The following is a 9,256-nucleotide window of genomic DNA, read 5'->3' as shown; positions in this document are numbered from 1 at the left end:
TTCAAGTTAAACATCAAAGATGGATGGCGTCCGGGGGGTACGAGGCAAGAGAGCTGGCAGATTTGTCTCCCAGATATGGCCGTATTCCATGTATCCATTCCATTCGAGTCGGTCGTGTATCGCAGATACTGTTTGGCCTCTCAAGCTGCCTAAAAGTCATTTCCTAGTTTGCTTTCTATGCCCGAGTGCGGCTCTTTTGGGGCTGGCCTCCTTTATGGCCCGTACAGAGCAGGGCGTCCTTGCTGGCACATTTAGCGCACACTTGTGCCCGTTTCCACGAGTACATTTTATTTCCAGCAGCGCATTTGTGTGCTCTGAAAAGTGAAAGGCTGCTTCAACCAAATAAAAACACGATGCCACAAAAAGTCGCACGCAAATGCGCACTTTGCTTTGTGTGTGTCCTTTCTGGGTCCCGCCCGAGCTGTAGTGTGCATTATCAGCCATGCGTGAAAATCAGGACATGAGCGTGAGAGGAGCGGCAGTTGGGTAGGGGAAGGGGAAGGGGGGGGGGGGGGGTCTTTGTTCGCGCTTAGCCTTCTCCAACTAATGATGACAATCCAGAGCCCTGTTCGAGCTGTTGGCCAGGTATCCTCCATATCCAGCGATTACTTCAGAGAACGATAACCATCACCAGTGCTGCGAGGAGCACACAATGTGCATCGGCATTCTAGTGTGAATGTTTCGATAAGCACTCAGAGTTTGCTGTCAATTGGATTCAATCCGAGCTGCCACTCAAACGTGGAATAGATGCTTAGTAAATATTTTAAAATTTGCGTGAAAGTATAAGTTTAGTTTGAGGTCCCAGAATGCTGCAATCGTGTGTTTTCGCCGTCTTCCTGGCGATCCTGGCCCTGTTCTGGCGTGCTTCGGAGGCCATTGAGGCCATTCCCCACGACAGGAGCTGCCGCCCGTTTCAGGACAGACCCCTGAAGCTGCTCTGCAAGGGGACCTACACCAACGATATCTTCCTGAGGTACCAGGACAGACTGGCCGCCATAAATGGCCCATACAAGATATTTTACCACAGGCAAGGAGGAGCCGTGCTACTGCTGGTTACCTTCAACCACTCCCCGCTGCAGTGGTGCAACAGCTCGATTTCGATCGACGCGGATCTGGACTTCTTCTGCGGCGACAGCCGTAACCCTCTCCCGCTGTCCGGATCGATGATCTACTGCCGCATATACCAGATGAGCTACATAGCCGATCTGATGTACGAGTGCACCACCCCGAAAATCCGCAACTTTCCCCTTGAGAACGGTTTCACGGCGGTGCACTACGCGGCGATATCCCGCTGGAGCGGATCGCGGGACGAGCTCGAGTACGGAGTGGACCTGCCCTCGGGCCAGGGGGGCCTTACCTTTCTTGCGCCTCTGCTGCTCTGGCCGATACTTGCCACACTCTCGAATTGATTTGCCTGTCAGACACACACACTCGTAATCGCATAAAGTTCGAAATTTAAGTTGGTTCAAAATGCCTTTTTGCTCCGTGTTCTTACTTGTTCATATGGCCAAGAAACCGGACAAGACTGGTGGTGGACGACACCAAGGCCTGCTCACCGGCAGAACGATGCCGATGGACCACTCGGGGCAACGCTCCCTGCCGCCTCTCTCGAATGGGAGAAAATGCCAAGAGCTGTGCCGCCACCTCATCAGACGGTTGCCCAAGTGAAGACTTGACCTATTTCATGTCAATAAATTTATGTATCTGTTACCGATATATATGTATATATAAATCCGTAGCTTTATCTTAAGAATACATGTTCGGGAAAACTGCAGATAATGTGTGAAAGCTCTTTAATATTTTCCATTTAAAGCCTTTCCCTGTCTCCGTCCCTGTCTCTATCTCTGAGCTGCCGTCATTTTGGGTTTCTGGCCAGCACTTGACAGCAGTCAATGTTCGACGTTGAATGTTGTGGGATGACCACAGGCCAATATGGCGGCTGGGCAGTCCATATGAGAACATAAATTACGCCAACGCCAATGACAATGATGACAATGAAATGCTACGCCATTCTTCCCCTATCCCCCTGTCCCCCGTCCCCCGTCCACCGTCCCATCCGCCCATTCTCAGAATGTGCCTGGCAGTAGATTTAGATGTGCTTTTGCTTGTGCGTGTGCCTGTCCGTGTACGTGTGCTTGTCCTTGTCCGTGTGTGCGAGTGTGTGTGTGTGGCTGTCCAGAACTGCATTTGTCCGCCATTGTTGGCATGTCTAAAGTTGCAGGCCAAACTACAATGAACTCTGGCAAGCTGCTAGTTGGAGTGGGAGAGCCAACATTTTGTTTATCCAAACATAATAAGCAGCGTCAGGATAATGCCTGCAATCAGAGCCCGCAATCAGAGCCTTCAGAGAGCCCGCAGAGAGGGGGACGGGGACGGGGAGAAACACACAAGCGACTATCATTTGGATCGTGTAGATTTGATTTAATAATTCGTCTAAAAGTACCAAAATGGAGAGGTCCAGCAACCCAACGCCGAAAAAAGCACAAGGACAGCAGAGGCCTTCAGATCTGGGCCCGATTCGATGATCTTGATAATGTTGTTCTTCATATAGATGATGGCAACGGCAATGGGCTCCGTGTCCGACGGGTATTCTTCCTTCATGCAGCTCTCGTACAGCATTTCGGCGTAGTCGAAGGGGAAGGCGAGGCAGTGCACCTCCGCGGACGTATGCAGTTTCATGACGTAGTTCTGGCCGTCACAGTAGAACTTGCCGCCGTCCATCACGAGGGTGAAGCAGCTGGATATGGGCGAGTTGTAGAAGGCGACCAGCAAGTAGACGGGACTAATGGTGTCCGAACGCTGCCAGATGGTGTAGGGGGCGTCCATGGACGGGATGCGGTCCTTGTACATCAGACGCATTTCTCTGTCGAATCTGCCCTGGCAGAGGTATTGCAGGACGTATCCGTCGATGAAGGTGCAGTTGTCGTTGGCGGATTGGACGGGTATCGGCCTCCCGAGCAGCAGCAGCAGCAGGAGCAGCTGCAGCACCAGCAGAAGGTGCAGCCGCGAGCAATCTATCCTCTTTACATACAATCTTTGTGCGCATTGTGAGCCCACTGGCATTGCCTATTGGCACAATGATGCGATGATCATTTTTTGAGAATTTTTTCTGACACTAGAAACACGAAAAGCAAAGTAAGTGACTCCGAATATGCCCAGCTCCAGCTCCAGCTCCAGCTCTGGCTCTGGCTACAGCTCCAGGTACAGGTACAACTACAGCTCCGGCTTCAGGCACTCCACAAGGCCCACTTGAGACGTCCAGCCCCCGACGATGAGATCCGACCAGCGTCCCGATACCACACACCATAGTGAATGGCCACGAAGTCGACTCTGAGGGGCTTCATGCCGCACTCGCTTTGCAGTTCGCCCACGTACGAGAAGTTGAACTTGTAGCAGAAGATGCTATCGGGCCTGATGGCAATGCCAATGCCGTACGAGTGCTGGCAGTGGCAGTGCAGCCAGTTGGGGCTGCACCTCACGCTGCCACAGTCCCACAGAGGCGACTTGTGGAGAGTGATCAGCAGCTCGATGTGTCTGCGCGGATCCCCCCGGACCCACACGCGGTAGGGCGTGTCGGTGCGGATCCTCCTGTCGCGATAGTGCAGCTTCAGGCTCCTGCTGTACTTGGCCTCGCAGGAGAGCCGGAAGGGAGTGTTCTCGTACTCGACCAGGGACTCGCACTGGGCTTGGCCGGCGTTCGACTGCCGCACAATGCACGCAATGAAGCACGAAGAGCAGATGCAGCAGAAGATGTCCCATGACATGTCTGTGGACATCCGTGCTGGCGTGCTGGCACGGATGTGGATGTGGATGTGGTCGAAGGATACAAAAATAATCGAACAAGTTGACTGAAAAATCGCTGCACACGCTTCGGGAGCAGATAGATGTCTTTAATCATAGCACCATATACACCAGCCAACAAATTTAGAGGTTATCCGAGAGCAGAAGTATTACCAATAGCCCGATCATCAGCCCCGTGGGACGGGCCCGTCCTTTTGACAGCAGAGCCTGCCTTTTGAAACTGTCATGGGCGTAGTGTAGGACCGGGTGCGCCGTAATCTCGTTTGGATCGTACTTGCTTCCCTTGCAACTGCTCTGCAGATCGCTGAGGTAGCGGAGTCCGTACTTGAAACAGTGCACAGTCCCGTAGGGGAAGATCAGGGCTACGGTCTTCTGGTTCTTGTCCGTCGCCAGAAACACGCCCAGAGTCGACAGTTTGATGCGCCTATAGCGGAACATGTCCGACTGGTAGAACGACACCATGAAAACATTACCGTCGGACCAAATGCCAAAGGGCGTACCCTCGGGCGCTCGAAAGTCCCGCCAGCGCACAAAGGTATCGTATCCTACAAAGCCAGTGCAAATGAGCTCCAAGTGGGTGGCGGATGCGTACTGGCAGTTTCCAGTGTTGCGTATGTTGTGGGCGGGACTGTCCGCCCTTGCCGCCGGACACACGCTGAGCGCCGCAAATAGCAGTCCAATGGGCATCAGCGACTGGAGCAGCATCGTCCAGGGAAACTGAATTTAAACGTTTAAAGTTCTGCCAACTCTATCTGACAGTATCTTCAAGGGCTGCCCTATCGATCGGCAGAGCAAGAGATTGGGTGCGGTGAGGTGAGGTGGGGTGAGGTGAGGTCCTGCCAGGGAGACCCAGGGCGGGCCCTCGACAAAGTTTTCGTTTTCATCAACATTCATACAAATGCGCAAATCAATATTCAACAAATAAACCAAACGAGTGAATGAGTTTTTCCTTTACTCTTACTCGTACTCGTACTCGTACTCGTACTCTTGCTCATGCTCTTGCTCTTGCTGTTATTCAGGACCTGCCAGGGGGAACTTTCGGAGCAAGTTTGGAGAAACTTTTGCTAGCCAGAGAAGAGACGACGACGACGACGACGACGTCGACGACGGAAAACTTGTTTCAAATTAATCAAAGTAATTAAAAATTCTTGCAAGGTTTTCCAATGAATTTCATTTTCCGAGCACATACGCACAAAGAAAAGCTTCCCCTCCCCCCCCACCAGTAGCTGAGAGGGGGAGAGGGGGGGCGGGCATTTCAAGCATTTAATCTCTTTCAAATGCAATGTAACATATACGCCAGAGAGGGGAGCCAGCCCCCAGGCGGCGGCTGGATCTCGACTTTGATTACATTCACGTGCCAATGGACGTGCGAAGACAAATGGAATAAGCCGGGCTAATGAATAAAACTGATAACTCGAAAAGTTTCCGTGTCTTTCGTTAACCCATCAATTTGAAATTTTTAATCAATCTGAATCCTTTACAGCAGTGCTAGAGGAGATGTGCCACACTCGGGGGGAATGGGAATGATCTGCTGTGAGTACGTGGCTTCCCCGCGGTCCTTCAGCTGCCGTCCTTCCGCCTGCTGCCGCGCGAAGAGCCCGCCGAGGCTCCAGTTGGTTGTGTGGTCCGTGGGGTTCTTGTGGCCTGGATATCCCTCGATGAGAAGTAATGATAACAGAGAATTTTGCACAAATACCGCGTAATTATGATCAATTATGATCAGCCGAAAGACTGCTCAATAATGGCGGAGGCTTTTGTCTATCGCATCAGTCCCACTCGATGATGGACCACACTCGGATGAGCAGGATCGTTGGCAGGAGCAGGCGCCAGTCGCCAAGGACACGGAGAGCAGTATCTGAGTCATGCCGCTCCGGACCCTCCATGGTGTAGTGGAGGACTGGCCTGGGGCAAGTGTCTTCCGCGTCGAACTTCCTTTTCTTGCAATGGGCCATTAGGTGGGCAACGTACTTCATCGGGGTGCTCATGCAGTGCATGTCCGAGTGCTTCAGGCTTTCATCGATTTTGTAATTAATGATCTCCATGTACTTGCGATTCAACAGTTTCGAGGAGTGGAAGGAGGCAAGGATCATGTCCGTGGCATTCGGCACCACCCACAGGCTGTATGGAGTGCCCGACGGAGCTCTTACGTCGGCATACGTCGCGGCAATCCTCTTCGAGACAGTCGACTTGCAGACGCGCATCAATCGGATTTTATAGATGAAATCGCAGTCTCCCTCGTTGTAGTTCGGGACGTGGAGCCCATTATATGCCCCTGCAAGGAGCAGTAGCAGCAGCACTATTTTTAAAAGCATCTGAAAATTTTGGATAGTTTCAATGAATTTATCTGAATGACTGTTCGGTCATGGGGGTCCTAATCCTAGCCCCCAAGCTCACCAAGCTCACCAAGCTTCCCACCTCCCCACCCAAAACGGGGACTCTCTGCCGATTCAATCAATCTCAAGTCCATCTCAGCAAAGGCCTCAACTGCAGCAAGTACGTGCCACGAGTGAGCCTCAATCGAGGACGAAGTCGGGCGAAAGTTGAAAAGAAAATTCCACGTTAAATTGATTTACATACTTGCAGACGGAGGCGGAGCAGCGAGGGGGGTGGGGGGGCGGCAGCGGGGCCAGAAGTGGGGGCGGGAGCGGGGGGCGGACGACCAGAACCCAGAGCCAAGCCCAGGCACATCGCAGTGCAGCAATAAAGCACAAGGAGGCGGACAAATAAAATAAAAGATGAAGGACGTATGCGAACGAATTTACTTTCAATTTCGCTTCAATGACAATTCCTCTGATTTAACTCCTTTTTATGAGATTTCCAAGGCACGGGCAGACCTCTTGCCCAGGACCTCTGGCTGCGGGTCTGATGCCGATGCTGGGGCCCTGCCCATGGCCCTTGGTCCTTCTGCTTTCTCTGCTTTCTGTGCTTTTATTATGTTACAATAATAAATTGTATTAAGTGTATTTGCGCAGTGAAGCGGTCCGAGATTCAGTACATGGCGTGAGGAGTGCCAGCATCCAGGACGCAGGAAGCAGGAAGCAGCAAGCAGGACGCAGGACGCAGGTGTATTGACTGGAATACTCGTGTATGAAAGCCAGGGAAAAGAAAAGAAAGGAACCGAATTAAGTCGACGGAATGCCAAAGCAGGCGGTGATTGAAACCCCTTCTGGCGCACATTGAAAGCCAAAATTACAATTCCATCTCGGAGGTCCTGTCTCCCCTTTTCCTGTGTATAGCTCAATGCTGGCAATGCTCAAACTTGCCGCTGGCAACGCCCCCCCCCCCCCCCCCACCAAAACACACACACACAAACACACACCATTATCAATCGATGGGGCCTTTCATTGTAATTTTAATATGTGTCACATGATTTACAGCTGACGATGCCCCTGGCACTGTCACTCTCCCCCTTCCCCCTCTCCCGCAGGTGGTGACGGCTTTGGCTTTGGCTTTCGACTGCCTGCCGAATGCCGCCTGCCGCCTGCCTGCCTGATCCTGACACATTGGCAATGCATTGAAAAGGCGACAAACGCAGCTTGCAAATGATGTGCCCGCTGACGGAGCATTGTCAGAGCCGCAGAGCACCAGCTGCGCGCCACATAGAGGCGTCTCCCGCTGCCGCTCCCCAACGCTCCCTCTCGCCGCCAACCCCCCATCAAGCCAATCAAGACGTGTGCCAAAGTTAAGCGCAAATACAAGCAGGGACAAAAAACGCCAATTACTAGCAGAATCAATTAGACAAAAAGCAACGAACGGAACAAATTGGAACGTACTCGTGCGATGGGGATGGCGATGGAGATGGAGATCGACAAATAAAACTTATGGCGAACAAAGGACACGTCCCATAAACGAAAGAAACGGGTCCAGGGACACGGACACGGACACGGACACGGACGGAGACAGGGACAGGAAGAGGAAGAGGAACAGGGAGCGAGCACACGTTGAACAAATATGAAAAGATGACACAAACAACCAGCTCCAACCAGACCTGCAGATGACGAGCGACTGAGGAGTGAAGCGAATCAGAATCAGGACTCCGGACTCCGGACACGGGACTCGGGACTCGAAACACCGGACTCCTGACAAACTAAAGCCAAGCCCCGAAGAACCGAAGATGGAAGACAAGTGCTGTAGGAAATAATTCCATTAGCAAAATAAATAAACAAAGGCGAAATGAATGATTGAGCAGTGCCGGGAGAATTAAATGGAGACTTCAAGTCCTCCAGTCCTTCTCCAGTGCTCCAGTTCTCCTTCGGCCTCGTGTCCTCTGTCACGGCCAGCGTTGGAGCCCGTGGAGCTCGCACAAAGGTTAGCGGGGCTCCTGGCAGATGAAGGCGTCGCGTGCATAAACCAAATGCAAACACATACACAAGCTCTGAGGTCTCCGAAGATGTCACTCGACAGCGGCTGAAGGGCCCACGGGCGTACGGGCACACGGGCTGGCGGAATACATATTACATGAGCCCACACCCGCCCACCGCCATCGAGCGCGTACACATATTGACCCATTTCGATGCCAGCAGACAGACAATCCCCACCGCACACGGCCAGTCCCACTCCCCAGTCCCAGTCCCACTGCCGCCGCATAGACAGAGATGGAGGACAGGTGTCCAGAGGAGACTAGACCTCAGATTCAGCATCAGCATCACAGCATCAGAGTAGTTTCGGTTAATAAAGTCAAATGCCACCAAAATCAAAAGGAAAATGCCACTTACGCCTAATGGCATCAGGGCATCAGGTGGTGGCCGTGGACTCCTCCTCTGGCCTCCTGCCAGCAACAACCGCAGCATCAACAAGAGCCTCGGGACCCCCTGCTCCTCCCCCTCCCCCTCCCCCGCCCCCCTGTAGCCTCAGGCAGCACTCAAGCAACGTCAACGAGGACGTGGCCTGGCACGGGGACAGGGACGGGGACGGCGACCAGGACTATAGTTTGGGAAAATTGGTGGATTTTTAATTGTATTAGCATGCCTCAGTCGAGCATCTACGACCATCTACGAGGGGGCCATCTCGATGGGCTGAGGCTGAGGCTGTGGCTGGGCCTGAGACTGGAGCCTGTTGGTGGAGCCTGGCAGTAGTCTGTGCCGTCTGTGTCGGTGTGCACTTAAGTGCGTGCGGATGCGGAGGCCTCCAAATATTTGATATTGCTCGCAGTTTGAGTGCCGCGTGGCTTTCGGATGCTGTTAAAGGTTCGGCGGCATGCAAATAGTTCAGGCTCTGCTGAATGAGGGCTTTTCCGCATAAATAATACAATAATGGGTACAAATGGACTCTCAGGAGAGTTCGATTCCGGTTGGGTCTACAATTAACTTCTGGCTTGAGCTGTTCCGACTTCTCAAGGAATGGAAAGCCCAGCCGACGATTGACAATAACTGAAGCCAAGGAGGCATCGAAACTAAGGTCTGGGGCACCCAGAGAGAACATGCGACTTGGGACAGAGTGCAGACTCTGGACCACA

General features: G+C 52.6%; 5 protein-coding genes across 5 annotated transcripts; 1 reads left to right on the top strand and 4 right to left on the bottom strand.

The window, feature by feature from the left end:
• The first annotated feature begins 715 nt into the window (after nucleotides 1-715).
• On the top strand, nucleotides 716-1,728 carry LOC6899898 (uncharacterized). Its single transcript, XM_002135230.3, has one exon. It carries the CDS (start codon nucleotides 807-809, stop codon nucleotides 1,407-1,409), a length of 603 nt encoding a protein of 200 aa, XP_002135266.2. The 5' UTR covers nucleotides 716-806; the 3' UTR covers nucleotides 1,410-1,728.
• A 667-nt stretch (nucleotides 1,729-2,395) lies between these two features.
• Nucleotides 2,396-3,195, bottom strand: LOC6899899 (uncharacterized). The gene has a single exon (XM_002135231.3). It carries the CDS (start codon nucleotides 3,061-3,063, stop codon nucleotides 2,434-2,436), a length of 630 nt encoding a protein of 209 aa, XP_002135267.1. The 5' UTR covers nucleotides 3,064-3,195; the 3' UTR covers nucleotides 2,396-2,433.
• Nucleotides 3,090-3,814, bottom strand: LOC6899900 (uncharacterized). Its single transcript, XM_015188042.2, has one exon. It carries the CDS (start codon nucleotides 3,774-3,776, stop codon nucleotides 3,228-3,230), a length of 549 nt encoding a protein of 182 aa, XP_015043528.1. The 5' UTR covers nucleotides 3,777-3,814; the 3' UTR covers nucleotides 3,090-3,227.
• A 110-nt stretch (nucleotides 3,815-3,924) lies between these two features.
• LOC117184396 (uncharacterized) lies at nucleotides 3,925-4,506 on the bottom strand. Its single transcript, XM_033381512.1, has one exon. It carries the CDS (start codon nucleotides 4,504-4,506, stop codon nucleotides 3,925-3,927), a length of 582 nt encoding a protein of 193 aa, XP_033237403.1.
• A 714-nt stretch (nucleotides 4,507-5,220) lies between these two features.
• Nucleotides 5,221-8,543, bottom strand: LOC6899901 (uncharacterized). The gene is made up of 2 exons (XM_033383577.1): nucleotides 8,517-8,543; nucleotides 5,221-6,113 (listed from the first exon to the last, which is right to left on the bottom strand). Exons 1-2 carry the CDS (start codon nucleotides 8,526-8,528, stop codon nucleotides 5,568-5,570), a joined length of 558 nt encoding a protein of 185 aa, XP_033239468.1. The 5' UTR covers nucleotides 8,529-8,543; the 3' UTR covers nucleotides 5,221-5,567.
• Nucleotides 8,544-9,256: the final 713 nt, after the last annotated feature.

This window comes from Drosophila pseudoobscura, chromosome X, assembly GCF_009870125.1.
Source record: "Drosophila pseudoobscura strain MV-25-SWS-2005 chromosome X, UCI_Dpse_MV25, whole genome shotgun sequence".
Classification (NCBI taxonomy): Eukaryota; Metazoa; Arthropoda; class Insecta; order Diptera; family Drosophilidae; genus Drosophila; species Drosophila pseudoobscura.
The sequence above is the reverse complement of the archived record's forward strand: the minus strand, read 5'-3'. Positions and strand labels throughout refer to the sequence as shown.

Bases quoted from the DNA above. Each gene is read 5' to 3' on its own strand.
- LOC6899898 (XM_002135230.3), top strand. From the start codon at position 807: ATGCTGCAATCGTGTGTTTTCGCCGTCTTCCTGGCGATCCTGGCCCTG.
- LOC6899899 (XM_002135231.3), bottom strand. From the start codon at position 3,063: ATGCCAGTGGGCTCACAATGCGCACAAAGATTGTATGTAAAGAGGATA.
- LOC6899900 (XM_015188042.2), bottom strand. From the start codon at position 3,776: ATGTCCACAGACATGTCATGGGACATCTTCTGCTGCATCTGCTCTTCG.
- LOC117184396 (XM_033381512.1), bottom strand. From the start codon at position 4,506: ATGCTGCTCCAGTCGCTGATGCCCATTGGACTGCTATTTGCGGCGCTC.